Source organism: Epinephelus moara, chromosome 6 (genome assembly GCF_006386435.1).
Source record: "Epinephelus moara isolate mb chromosome 6, YSFRI_EMoa_1.0, whole genome shotgun sequence".
NCBI lineage: Eukaryota > Metazoa > Chordata > Actinopteri > Perciformes > Serranidae > Epinephelus > Epinephelus moara.
In genome coordinates, this window is record NC_065511.1 from 10,417,281 (window position 1) to 10,431,726 (window position 14,446).

Consider the following 14,446-nt stretch of genomic DNA (forward strand, 5'->3'; position numbering starts at 1 on the left):
CAAACGATTTTCCTACAGTCACGCCTCACAAGTGGATGAATGGTTTGAATAAAGCACTGAACGAAACCACAAATCGCATTAAGAAGGCTGCACCTCTTGTTCATTGTAGTTCTGCACAGTGATGTATTTGCTTCAAGGAGCAGTAGCCTCTCAGTGCTGTCAGTGTGTGTAAAGCTGACATGAGGACTGTCTTTAAACCTACAGGTATTAACAATTACTCTGCTCATTTCCATTTTACTATGAATATTATCCCTATAAAAAACACAAATTGCTAGACACTAGTGTTGCATTGAAGTGTGCATGAATAATATGCAGCTGAAGTGTGTCTTGAAGGAGTGCCTTGAAGAATTAATGAAGCCAGAGATGAAGAGGTTAAAGGAGAGGAAAGGAGAGGGAGATGTCTGCAGCTGTGACACGGCCTGTCCTCCTCAGAACTAACAAGTAGAGCTGAGGGGAAAATGCGCAGGTTGCTGTCTGCCATCGTGACTCCATTCTCACCTTGCGCTGACTCACACTGTATGCAAATGAGCAAACGCACACACAAATGCGTGCATAACCGTAGTGGTGTGTAAAAACACCAAGGTGTAGTGGATTTTTTTTTTTTTCGACCAGAGATGCTTCTTCGGCTAACACACACACACACACACACACACACACCCCTCCTGCGGTGCTGTTGTACATGTTTTCCAAGAGCTGTGTGAAGGCTCAGAGGGTGGGGGGACAGACAGCGGGAGGCCTTGGGTGAGTAAACAAGAGGGAGGAAAGTGGTTGGGTGGGTAGAGGAGAGGAGAGAGGAGGTTGGGTGCTGAGAGGAGGAGATGGTGAGGTGATAGAAAGGAAAGGGAATGGAGAGAATAAGGAAATAAGACAACAGGCAAAGGCAGAGGAGGGAAGGGATGGGATCGGGAAAGTTGATGATGTTGCTGTCACCCGCCTGTCCCTGCTTGTCACACTGGCACACTAACGCTCCATGGAGAGCAATTACTACTGTCTCCATCCACAGAGCCAAACAGTCTCTATTTGGAATGACAGCATCATCCCAGATGCTGTTGTATGGAGAAGAGCATCAGCGCACACCGTCAGATGCCATGTCGTCACATGCAAAAGAGGAGGGAGGCCGGCATGGTGTAAATAAACAGAAACCTGATTCACACACTGCATCAGCATTGCTCACAGATGTCAGACCTGCAGCTCTGTAACATTGACTAAGATGTGTTGTTATCACTGTGTGAAGCAGTCAGTTTTTAATTATTTGAATAGCTCTACGGCTTTAATCATAGACTGTATTCGATAATTGATGTAGCTACCATAACGTCACATATTGGTTTGTGAACTCCCATTCATACATAAACTTCAAGCCTTAATAAAATGTAAACGGGTGAGTTCTGTAAAAATTCACTCCCCTCTACAGTTGTCATGAAAGGGGAAATTAACTATAGAGGTCGGCACATTTTTTGTGCCAGGCTGTAAACATTTTTTTTCTGCTGTAAAGTGGAGCATTTTATGATGGGGGTCAATGGGGACTGACTGGCTTATAGCAAGGCTATTCAAGAGAAGGCTGAGACACGGGGTCAGACATGGGGGGATTGCACATGCGCAGTAACATCTGGTCTGCACTTATTCATTGTCACCCTCCAGCATTGCAGCTCAAGTTACACTGCGCATGTGCAATCCCCCCATGTTTGACCCTGTGTCTCAGCCTTCTCTTGAATAGCCTTGGCTTATGGATCCAGCCTTAAGTGGCTATTAGAGGTACTACAGTTTTTGGCACTGGTCATTAAGGAATTTCACAGAAGTTCAAGGAAGTTTGGTTTGTCTTTCATGTTCAGAAATAGAACCTCAGATTTTATAGTCTAATATTTCACTTCAAAACTCCTATACAGCATCTATAATACAACATTTGTCTGTTTAAGAATTTTTTAAAGCCAGTCTTAACCCTAATGTTTTTTCACAGGACAAGAAAGCTTAATAATGTCACAATTTTTGTCATTTGTGACATTGCGAACGTACAATATGTGGCAACAGTTCCTTTATTTGAGCTTCTCTGGGAGATGACAGCTCAACTTTCCCTGCTTTCATACGTTAATGTCAGATCTGTGTGGTGAAAGAATGTTTGACATGGTGTGTTTTCCCACAGGGAGGTTCCCATTACTGCACATCTGAGAGAGCGCGTAGAGGGGCAGTACTGATCTGATCCACACACACACACCTCTGTAAACACACAAGAGCAGTGACAGAACTGTGTACCCCAGAGGTTACCACATTTCTCATTTTATCAAGCCGTGTGAATCTCACTTTGTTCAGAGTTGCTATGGTTACTTGTTAGATCCAGCTGGTCCCAGAGGCAAAGAAGGAGTCCTAAATGTGAATGTGAACACGCTCACAGTATGAAATATTTAACAACTGACTGTTTCATCAGAATACCAACGAGAGTCTTTATAAACTTCCAATTTGGCAGTAATGTCCCGGCGGCATCTTGCACATCCATACCTTGTTTCACACGTTTTCTCTGAAAGACACTCTATCACTATGTTAACAGTTACAGCCACACAGCATACAAAGTGAAATTGTGCTTTAAAGGTCCCATAATGTAAAAAGTCCAATTTCCTTTTTTTATTAGAAAGCAGATGTAGGTGTCATATAAATACTGTGAAAGTATCACAACTAGGGAAGCACCAATTGTGAAATTATGGACTGATACTGTGTTTATAAAAACAATTTGGCGGATAGTTTGAAGCCCTGCTTTTTAGCCCGGGCAAAACTGATGTGACACAATGGAAAAACTTCGGCCACTGCCATCACTGAATGTCATCTTATGGCTGATAGCAGTCAACAAGGCAAATATTGGGCAATACTGATGTGCAGCAGATAAATCGGTGCATCCCTAATCAAAACGCTCAATCTACACAGAAATGCACATAGCCATATTCAGAAGTGAAGTTGTGATGTCACAACTATTCTATATAAAGGTAGAAACTGTTACTACAGTGCCGTTACAGTCATTTCCCAGGTGTAATGATGGTGCAAAAATGCAGAGAGTGCAGATGTGGAAGACCTGGAAATGCTGACCAATCAGAGCAGACTGGGCTTTTTTGGGAAGGGGGCTTAAAGAGATAGGTGCTAAAACAAAGCATTTCAGACAGCGGATGATTACAGGTATATTCAGACTGTCAGTATAAGAAAAATCACATGCTTTTTAAACATTAAAGCATGTAAACATGTTCTAATAGAAACCTCAAATACAAGTATGAACTTGAAACTTAGCATAGTATGGGACCTTTGATTCAATGTGAATTCCATTTTTTGTTTATAGTGAAGTTTTTCATGGCTTGAGTTTATTAGCCTGCCTAAAATCAACTCTCAGGTGGAAGCATTTGCTAATAAAGCTCCAATTGTGCTCTACAGTCAGTGTTTAACATCCATGTTGAGAACCTGTCTGTCTTGCCACGCCACTTCAGTAATCCCATGTGTGACATGATGTGTGTCTCTGACATATTGAGCTGTTTATGCTCTGTAGCTAATCTCCTTATGATGGTGGCAGAGCCTGTGCACAAACTCAAACTGCCTGTCTGTCTGTTTTCCAGTATTTTCCAGCAATTTTTCTGTTCAGTTAGATTGTCTCTGTCTGAGTGCCATCACCTGCATGCCCGTCTGGCTGGCTGGCAGTCACACACTAAAGTCGTGTCCAAAATCTCCCAGCAAACACAGCTGCCACAGCTGGCTCTGCTGAGGTATTGGTGGAATGTAAAACAACATCATGACAGAAAAGGATGTCAAATTAGGTACTCAAAAGTGTTGTCAAGTGTTGAGGACCTCCAGCATGGCAGCCACAGCATGTTATGTAAACTGACCTCCTCACTGACAGGCTGCTGTCACTTGCATATCTATTTGCCTCCCTGTCAGTCTGTCCGCTGCCTGTTTGTCTTGTAGTTTGCTTTTCTGTCTCAGGCAGTTAGTCCGCCTGTGTGGCCATCCATCTGTGTATCTGCCTGTTTATCGGCATGTCTGTGTGTCTGCGTGCATATCTTCCCGTCTCGCCATCCGTCTCTGTGACAGCCAAATGCTGTATGTTTATTCATCTCCCCGGTTCGTTGCATATCCCATGGAAACATTAAGAAGACTAATCTGAGGCGTAGCTCATGTGAAACTGATTGCTTTTCACCGTCACAGATTTTGACAATGATATTGATTAATGAGTTCATGAAAAATGTGGCATGGAATAGCATCTTGCCGTAATTTGATGCTGGCGTTATGAAGTCCTAATGAGTTCCATTTATCTGAGCAAGCTGACAGATCATATCAGGCTTATCAGTATAAACATGTGAAGCATTATGTGTGTATCTGTTTCTGTTAACATGCATTTACACAGTATAGTCTTACTGTGTGTACACATGCATGACTGAGTGCATGTCTATAATGTGTGGACATACAATATATATGAGAAATTATAGTCATATTCTCACAGCACACACTGCACAGTAAAATCTAATTACCCCTCATTTCATATTAGTATACATGTATACAGCCAGTCTGTTTGCAATACTGTTGATGTAACTGATATTTTATCAAGTCAATATTTAGTTGTGTCAGACCCTGCTTGCAATTAAAATGACTTGTTGCGTCAAAAAATAAATCAATCCAGAATATGAGGCCACAAAAATTGGCTTTATTTATGTTTTTATTGCCAAGCATTGATCGTGATGTTATTAATATAAACAACAGAGAGCAGGTTCGATCTACAATTCAAATTATTTGGTGTCAACACTGTGTTTAATGTATCTGATTGCTGTTTAAAAAGTATACAGTATGAGATAAAACTGTGTCCCCGTTCAGATTATATTCTTTTAGCCGTGAAAAGTAACTGTGGCATGTTTTATAGCCAGTTAAACTAACAAGAATATATTTTCACTTCCCAGCCAGCGCTATCATATCTGTGGTTTTCCTCAAGGAGACGGTGCGCGCCTCTGACATTGTTGGTAAGCAAACACTCAGTTGGGATCCTCTCAGATTGCTGCTGAGCTTGAGAGGTAACATTTTAGAGTTCAGATATATCAAAGTGACTTCACAGATTATCTCAGTTTGAAAAAAAAAAATCCTGAGACCGACAAAACATTGGAGTTTGCCTGAGATGGAAATCAAACATTTTTTCCGCTAGTTAAAAAGTCTAGTTGCTGTGTGTTTCTGCCAGTGGAAATGAAAGGCACAATCTGTTCAACAGACCTGTCCCATTATGTTGTTTTATGAAAAGCTATTGTTTGTCATAACAATTTGTAGAGTCTGCTGTTAAGTGGCATGGTCGTGATGGTTGTCACAATGACAGTCATTACAACTGCTAGATTGGACATTTATATCAGCACCACACAGCCCTGCATATTGTTGCTTTCCTGGATAAATCATCAGCAATTTTGCCAGTTTTGCTATCATCTTGTAATTGCTGAGTGACTTCATCAGCCACATACTGGAAACATTTAATTGTATGAATATTTTATTTATAAAGGGGGAAATCACTGAGAGCAAACTGTTTTTTAGCAGTGCCCAGTTTGCAAAGGGTTGTGCAATCCAACAACAGATGTATGATGTAAAAGATGAATGACAAAAAATTGAAATTAAAAATGAAATGTTCAGCTCATGGTAATATTCCAATAAGGTAAACTGTGAGTGTATTCTGAAGGTTAGTCCTTTGATAGAGTAAGCAACTTCAAAGCTGACTTTTCAAGGTAAGTCTTAATTCTTAACTCAGAATTTCTAAACAAAGATTGCACATGTGAGGCACAATGCATTTTGAACTGAAGGGGGCTGGCAAGATAGGTAGGTAAATTTCTTTTTACGGTTTATAAGAAAAAAGCTCATGCCTATTGACATGATGTAGCATATACCAATATCACCAATAACAAAATAAATGTCACTCTCATAGTTTTTGACCAAAACAACCCCTCTTTCTTTGTTGTTGATGAAAAAACCCAGAGGTGTGCATGACGTACAGGTTCAAAAACTTTGCACAGCAGGAAAACTTTTGAACATGAAATAACTCTTTAAATTTTGCAGTGACTGTTAAAAGGAACAGTGTGTAAGATATAAGTTGATTTAGTGAAATCTAGTGGTGAGAAATTCAGATTGTAACCCACTGAAACTTCTTCCAGTTGGAATTTCCTCAGTGTTCATTGTTCAGGAGGTTTTTATCAGGAGCCAAATTGTCCGCAGAGGTCTCTTCCTCACCAACACAAACAGACCCGGTGATTTAAAGCCGTAATAGCACTTCTAACATGCTTCTAACTACAGTGGCCAACACGAAAGTGCAAAAACAGGAATGGCTCTATTTAAAGGCAGTGTTTGGTTTGTCCGCTCTGGGCTACTGTAGAAACATGGCAGTTTAACATGGTGATCTCCATATACAAGGACCCACTCCCTATGTTGATATAAATGGCTCATTCTAAGGTAACGAAAACACAACGATTATTATTTTCAGGTGATTATGCACTAAAAAAACATACTTATTGTATTATATTCAATTTCTGCCAATGCTCCCTAACTTCTACACACTGGACCGATAAATCACCTTCATTTTGAAAAGCCATACTTGCAGAATCTGAGAATAGTGCCTGTTGTAACAGGTGAGTTAAAAAATATGTGCATCTAGTTCTGCTTTCACATCTGAGTTAGAAACAAAACCTTTTCACTACAGTCTCACCACTCTCTGCTCTCTTTCTTATAGGTGGCACCCTGGCAATAACAGGAACGTATGTCCTGGTGACCTTCGCCCCCCACACTTCCACTCACATCACAGCCCATCTGGTCCAGTACTACGCTGTCAGCTGGCACTTCCTGCTTTACCTTGTATGTAATGCTGTAAAACTCTCTCACTGCCTGAGTCCAGTTACATGTGTGAGCTTTTTCTTGTTTCCTTGGAGATAACGTTTGTATGTGTCAGTGGGTTGCTGTTTAATGCTTAAAGGAGCACACCACTGAAATGTCCTCAAACATGTTACTGTATGCATACCAATTCCTGTCTCACTTTCAATTAGCTCATCCCAACCTTTAACCTCCCTGTGGAGAGGAGCAAGAGGATGACTACTCTTAAGGGTTCATTAAAGTAATGCATTTTTATTAATGCTCTGTCAAGAGGTGAAGTAAAGTTGATGACCAACCTGACCTCAGTGAATGAATGGAATCGAATTTTGTGAAGTGGGGAGCGAGTCTGTTATAACTAAGATTGTGTTTTTGCACTCAGTATTAAAAAATACTGGCCACACCTCATGGTCTGCCAGTGCATTAACATTCACCCATGTGCTCTCCTACTCCAATTTCCCCTCAGGCAGGGATGGCATAAACATAGCTGTTACCATAGTGACGGTTCTGGTACAGAGCTGAAACAAGGTGTTTTTCTCAAAACCTACTCATCACAAAATGTAAATGTTAGCTCCAAATGTTAACACTAGTCTCTGTAAACACCTTAGATGTCTTTTAAAGGAAGATTTCGACAGCAGAGGGTCATATCCTGCTGCTTTTCCACTGATGCCAGGACTCCTGCGATAGCAGCAGAGAGGGAGCTCTGTGTTTTCCACTTTTCAGGTTAAAGAGTTACAGTTCTTTGTGTTATTCAGGAGTGAGGAGGAAAGAGAAGCACTCTTTTGTGCTAGAAAGTGTGACACCTTTGATCTGTTCTTCAGGAAACTGCTAGTGGAAGTCTTAAACACCACTGAGGATCTGTAGCCTGCTGCATTTCTGATATTTATATACTGGTTTGTTATTGCAGTATTTTAGTGATGGATGGACCGATTGTTTTCACAGTTTCAGTTCCTTTGAGTTGCAATATGTAAATGCATTGAGCTCTTTAAATTGTGATCCCACAAAACTCTTTAATGCATCACCAGTCATTATATATAAGTTTACATTAATAACTATGAAATGATGCATTGATTCAGCCTCCCACTTGAATGTAGGTAGGCTTTGTATGCTCAGTGTAATGTTACAGAAATGTCAGTGACCAACAATCTGATGTTCTTTGAGGGGGAAGTAGCAGATGTCCCAGTTACCTCCACAGCCATGTGCTGCTTTTATGTGGTGTCAGAATAATCTGAAAAATGAGAGTAAACAACCTGTTGTTTAACACTTTGAGCAATGAAGCACAACACATCTTCTCTGAAGCGTTCATGATGTTTCCACATAACAAAGCTCATGAACTCACCGAAGTCAGGAGGATGACCATCTGAGGAACACCTAGAAGCACTTTTTGCCCTGGCTGGCAGAGGTCTTGATTCAAGTCCAATTTAATTGGTCCTGGTTTGTTGATTCAGTGCTGTTGCTGCACTGTGTTACTGCATAACAACAAAATGAGCAGCAGGAATGGGCATGCACGTTTGGAAGCAGGTTAATAAGTTTGTTTTCATCGGTTTATAATCACCTGAAAATAAGATAAGTGTTTTTGTTACCTAGGTTAACTGGTGACACTAAATTGCCCATAGGTGTGAATGTGAGTGTGAATGGTTGTCCGTCTCTACATGTCAGCCCTGTGATAGTCTGGCGACCTGTCCAGGGTGTACCTTGCCTCTCGCCCAATGTCAGCTGGGATAGGCTCCAGCCCCCCCGCGACCCTCAAGAGGATAAGCGGTTAGAAAATGGATGGATGGATGGATGGATGGATGTTTTTGTTACCTTAGAATGAGCTTTTCATATCTACATAATGAGCAGGTCCTCTCCAACAGAGTCATGTTGTTTCTACAGCAGCCCAGAATGGACAGACCAAACACTGGGTTTAGATAGGGCCATTGCAATTTTGCGTTTTTGCATTTCTGCATTTTGCTGACGTCCCACTAAGAGAGAACGGTTCATCAGTCTTGTTCAATGAGTGTAGCTGCCAGGCTGTCTGAACTTGAATCCTCTTATCATAATATGATAAAAGCGAGTGGGCAAGTGGGAAAAGATTCGTGAGCACTCAGAAGTTTGACAGGCTGACCCCGTACATACCAGACAGACACTAAAAGGAGTTGTTAAAAAACTGTATTCATTAATTTTCACCCATCACTACAGTATTTAGTTTTATAAACTGTCATATATACAAAATTGTCCCTGAATAGAAAAATCATTTTATAATTTAAAGTCAGGAGTGCAATTTTTTTGGTAAGACTTCCGGATAGGTGTTGATTAATCTTTGTTTTTTTTGTATTATACACACACACATATATATATATATATATATATATACATTATAACACCTAAACTCCCTCCAAATCCTTTAGATCCCCCTCACTGTTTATGGAACAACTGATTATCTGCACATAATCCATCAAGCCGGGCAGAGATGAATCCAAAAGGATAACAGCTAGCAGCTCATCAGGGGTGCTAGCCAATAGTATAAACAGTGAATGTGTGCCCTGGGTAGCAGTGCCATCATTATTCAGGGCACAGCATTTCTCTCAACTATATTCCACATCCCACTGTTGAATGTAATCCTCCTTGCTGAATGGATGTTTACACACTCAGAAACAAAAAAGCAACTATTGGATGAAAAACAAAAGAGAAATGTTCAGGCAGATATTAGAAAAAACACAGACGGACAAACAGATGTTTTTAAATTGAGATAGTCTTGCTGCCTCTGGCTGCAGTGATTGATGGTGTGGAAAAGCTACGCTGTTTTCCATTTCTGGCAAAGCATTGTGAATACTCATCAGCCTGTGGAGGAACAACCTCCAACAGTATGTGGTGAACTGTAGGTGGTGGTTAATCAGAGGCAAATGAAATATCTATCGCTGTCTTCTCATTATTTCCAGAGGTCATACTATTGTCAATTTATTTAATCTGGAAGGATTCCGACTATTAAACCACGTTGGTGTCATTCACAGTGTGTGTAGTGTTAAATGGTATGTGTATGCAAATGACCCAGGTCTTTCTAATCCATTTCCAAAAAGACTAATGAAATCTTGAAATAAGACCTCTATTTAACATATTCATAGAGACACAATGTTTTAAGAGACATTTAAAGGTCAGCTTCTTTCCCTCAATTTTACTTTTGCACTCCCTTCTTATTCTCCATCCATTAAAGCTGTGTGGTGTTATATCAGAGGTCCTTGAACAGCTGAATGCTATTGCCCTGGGCTCTCCTCATTAAGGACCAGCAATTCATTTCATTTTTCTGGCACGGTCATTTGTTTCAATTAAAGCGCACCGCTCACTGCCTGCACACAGCACTTTGTTACATAGATAAGATGGCCAAAAGTACAATTTGAGTCCAATTCAGATTTTCATTTTCTGTGCAAAGTTTGAGGAAATTGAATCTGTATTAATGATTTGTGTGCTCCCCCCTGTCTCTCACGCTCTCTCAACAGTTCATAGAGGTCATCGTCTTTTGCATCCTGCTCTATGTGTACAAGAGGAAGAAGGTGAAGCACATCGTCATTGTGATGCTTCTGGTGGCCCTGCTCGGTATGAACAAATGAAAGCCGTCTGATTGAGGGTAGAGGTTATGGATTAAAGCATTTAGGTAGTCAGAGGTTGCTTTGTTGCCTGGCTACCAAAAAATGGATCCGTGCTCTGTTATCATTTCAGTTGAGTGGGGCATGATGGAAGAAAATAATTCACTAAATCTCACTACAAACCACTGCCACCCCTACAGTGAGGAAGACTTTTGTCTGTATCAACTAAATGCTGAAGTGATCTGTTGGTTTTTGTTGCTGCAGCCTCTCTGACAGTCATCTCAGTCAAAGCTGTGTCGGGCATGATCACAGAGTCAATAAAAGGCCAGCTGCAGCTCATCTACCCCATCTTCTACGTCATGCTTGTCGTCATGGTCGCCTCTTGTGCCTTCCAGATTAAGTTAGTCATGGTTTTCTCTCTCTTCTCCTGTGTACCTTATATTTTCTCCTCTTTCAGCTTTTTTTATTGCTCGAATCCCTCATGTTTGTCACAGGCTGGGTGCAATTTTGATTTTTCAGTTCCCGAACAAACTGAGGAAAATAATATATTAGACATGGTGACATTGTATCTGCAGCACACCTCCAGTATTATGATGGATGAATAGGCTGCCACATAGTGTCTCTGTCAGCAAGGACATTACATTCACTGCACCTCTCAAATCTTCTCTGTTCTCTCTACAGATTTCTAAATCAGGCAATGAAAATGTTTGATGCTACAGAAGTGGTTCCCATCAACTTTGTGTTTTTCACTGCAAGTGCAATCGTTGCAGGTATGTAATCCATAAAGCTGTCACTCTCTGTGGGTTAAGTTTCACTCACTGCCTTCTGTCATTTTGTTTGTGATAAGACAAGTTTCTTACTGTCCACAAATCCTGTGAAAAGACCAGAACCAACAATGAACTGATCCAACACTGGTATTATCGTTTCCAAACTGGTGACATTTTTTTGTAGCCACTGTAGTTACTGTGAGTCAATCCCACATACATTGTCCTGGTGTCATCTGCGGCTGAAAATTGTCTCCAACAATTGCATTGATTCATGTTGAGTAGCTGGAGTTTGCTAAAAATTACAGTGCCCAGTTGTTTTAGGAAATTGCTGAGCCTGATTTAACAAGACTAAGGGTCTACATGAGGGACACTACTTGCTTTGCCCGGGGCCCACTTTTTTAAAATGACAGAAGGCCACAGGGGTTGGCCTTTCTAGGATTTGAAGACATTCAGGGCTTTGCCTCATGGGTCTATTAAGAGACCTGGATACAGCATTGGTGGCGGCGCCTAGTTCTTTCCTATGAAAGTTGCTCAATGGTGCATGACGGCAAAAAAGTTTCATTTCCGCAGTATGAAATTATCTGGATAATTGGCGCTGCTTCCGCATTATTGGACCCATACAGCAAGCACACTGGAGACTTCAGTCGGCCAAGCCGGCTACTTCCAGTGTAGTGCTCAGCTAACTTGAATGTCGTTAAAATGATTTATTTTTGCAGCTCTTATAGACTTCACCATAGCCAACTTGATAAAATCCTGATAGGGGAACGAGTCATTTCGCAGGGACTGTGATGCTCAAATAAATGAATCTACGGATTTACAGAGGTCTCTTTCCCAATGTAAGTCTATGGGAAGAAAAGACTTTTTGGGCCCAGTGGCATCATGTGACGGACCTGGGAGTTGTATTTCCACTTCAAAGTCTGGCTCACTTTCTGAGGGCCTGCTTTGCATGGACCTCTGTCAGGGTTTTTTTTTTTTTTTTCACTTTGGCACCTTATTTAAAGTACAAAAAAAATATTCCTAGAGTAAATCAGTTTATTTTCATTGTAAATTAGAAAATGATTGACAGACCACCCAGCACCCTATTGTGGGCCCTAAGCTGAGTATTACTGATCTATGAACGTGTTTGCAGCCTTTACTGCATCAGGCACAGTGGTGCTTTGAGCTAAATGCTAACGTTAGCATACTAACACCTTCACAGTAACTATGCTAACATGTTGATGTTTGCAGGTAAAATGCAAAACACAAAGTTCAGCTGGAGGAATGTCATTAGTTTTGCAGGTATTTGGTCAAACAGGCTGACATTGCCATTCCTAGAGCCACTCAGCTAGCAAGTATTAAAAATAAAATCAGTTTTGAGTTGGTAATTTCAGATTAATTTTCTACAAGTTGTTGTTTTTCTGGGATAATTATAATTCCAATTAATTGCTAGCATCACCTAAACATGCTAAATTGAGCTACAGGCAAGTATACAATTCAACATATATGTAGAATACAGTTTCCAGTAGGCCAAATAAAAGAATAATGAATTAAAATTCAGTAGGGTTAAAACAAACTTTTCTTTCAAGGGCATTCTTATATTCCCTATAATTTCTACCAAATTGCATTGTTCTTTCCAGGAATATGAAATTTAAATTTTAAGGAACTTACTCTTAAATTATGGACCCATAGGATAAAGACTGACTTCTTCAGTAGTGGGCTGTGTGCCACACGCAGGGTAGGGAGGTCTGAAAGTATTGCCAGACTTGCGCATTTTTAGTTTTGGTCTTTTGATAGTATTTGTTGGCTTTAAGAAACAGCAGCCATATCCTTAAAGATAAGTATGGAGGATAATATTTCATGCCAACTCAAACTCAGCACTTTGTGATGAAGATGTGCTCCAAAACTGCAGTAGCTGAAATTGATTCATGACACAACACAGTGGAATATAATACACAGTCAAGATGATGATTCACTCCTGTATATGTGAACCACTTAGGAGTCCTTGTTCAGCAAAAGCCCCACAGTATTTATAGCATGTGTATTCAGTCAGGTCGGGTCTTTATTAGCCTGTCAGTAATAGTGTTCTTTGTTCAATCTGAGAAGAATCAAGAAAATGTTTTTCAAAAGCATTTTTGTCTTGATGGAAAAATCTACCCTCAAAACACTTTAATATGATTTAAAACATTTTTGACAATGGACCTGACATTACTAAATCCATTATGTTGTTTGTTATTCTTCTAGTGGATAAACTGCCCAACATGACGTCATTTCTGGCTATTTCCAGTGCGGTTCAGTGAAGTGTAATAGCAGAAAATGTTCCAGCGGTCCAAAACATCAACAGTAAACATCAGCTATTGGTGTCTCTCTCTTAGACAAAAGACCAACAGCTTCTTTCCACCATTTTGCACTGATGTCCTATAATCATACAGGGCGACATCCGTCATAGATCAATGAGGGAGAGCCACAGGGCATGTGGTGATTTGAGTTACTCTCACCTTTTCTGAGAATATCCAGCTCTAATATTGCTCTTGGTATTACTACTGCTCTCTCCACCTACACATATAACCCACAATTGAGTGCACTGAACAACAAATTACTGATGTATTATATCTGGCAGCATAAGAACATCTGGGGGTGGACTCCTCCTGTAAGATTAGTTTAGTTCCAAATTGAAGAATATTATTGTTTTGGTCCCAACCCGGAGGTGTTCACAGCAGCAGACTTTTGGACAGTAAAGTAAGCACATTAAAAGTGAAGGTACACTGTTCAGGAGAGTAAATTGTGTCTTTTGGGTTATTCTGAGGGTTTATTAGTGAACCTGAACATTTTCTGTGTTACTACTCATCAGCAAGAACGACACTCTTCAGTTAATAACTAAACGCTTTCCTCTCATCATCCCAGCGTAATGTGTACTCAGGATTTGCAGGGCTATGTTTCACAAACAAAGCACTTTAGATGATCTATTCTAGTACTCTATGAGATGTGAAATGCATTTTAATGTGCTTTTTCATTTTGCAGGGATCGTATTTTACCAGGAATTCGAAGGCTTGGCTTTACTTAACATTTTTATGTTCCTTTTTGGGTAAGTATTCAACAACACACCAGTATTTACAGCTTATTAAAATATGGTATTTACTGTGAGATGGTATCACGATGTTACTCTTTTCCAGTTGTCTTCTGTCTTTCCTTGGAGTTTTCCTGATAGCCCGAAACAGGCCAAAAATAAAGCAACAGGATCGCAATTTTATCGCAATGGATAAGATCCCTGGTAAGTTTTTCATCAACCTTTAA

The 14,446-nt window shown here is 40.3% G+C and overlaps 1 protein-coding gene across 3 annotated transcripts in view; it reads left to right on the forward strand.

Moving 5' to 3' along the window:
* Nucleotides 1-14,446, forward strand: part of LOC126391728 (NIPA-like protein 2) — a 33,735-nt gene that overhangs the window by 17,204 nt on the left and 2,085 nt on the right. Inside the window, exons 4-10 of one of the 3 annotated variants that reach the window (XM_050046644.1) lie at nucleotides 4,917-4,976; nucleotides 6,713-6,834; nucleotides 10,323-10,419; nucleotides 10,674-10,809; nucleotides 11,091-11,179; nucleotides 14,174-14,237; nucleotides 14,326-14,423. In XM_050046644.1, the coding sequence (XP_049902601.1) occupies nucleotides 4,917-4,976; nucleotides 6,713-6,834; nucleotides 10,323-10,419; nucleotides 10,674-10,809; nucleotides 11,091-11,179; nucleotides 14,174-14,237; nucleotides 14,326-14,423 (666 nt within the window). Of the gene's footprint in view, nucleotides 1-4,916; nucleotides 4,977-6,712; nucleotides 6,835-10,322; nucleotides 10,420-10,673; nucleotides 10,810-11,090; nucleotides 11,180-14,173; nucleotides 14,242-14,325; nucleotides 14,424-14,446 lie in introns of those variants that run through there. The other 2 variants (XM_050046645.1, XM_050046646.1) reach the window with 2 other exon arrangements.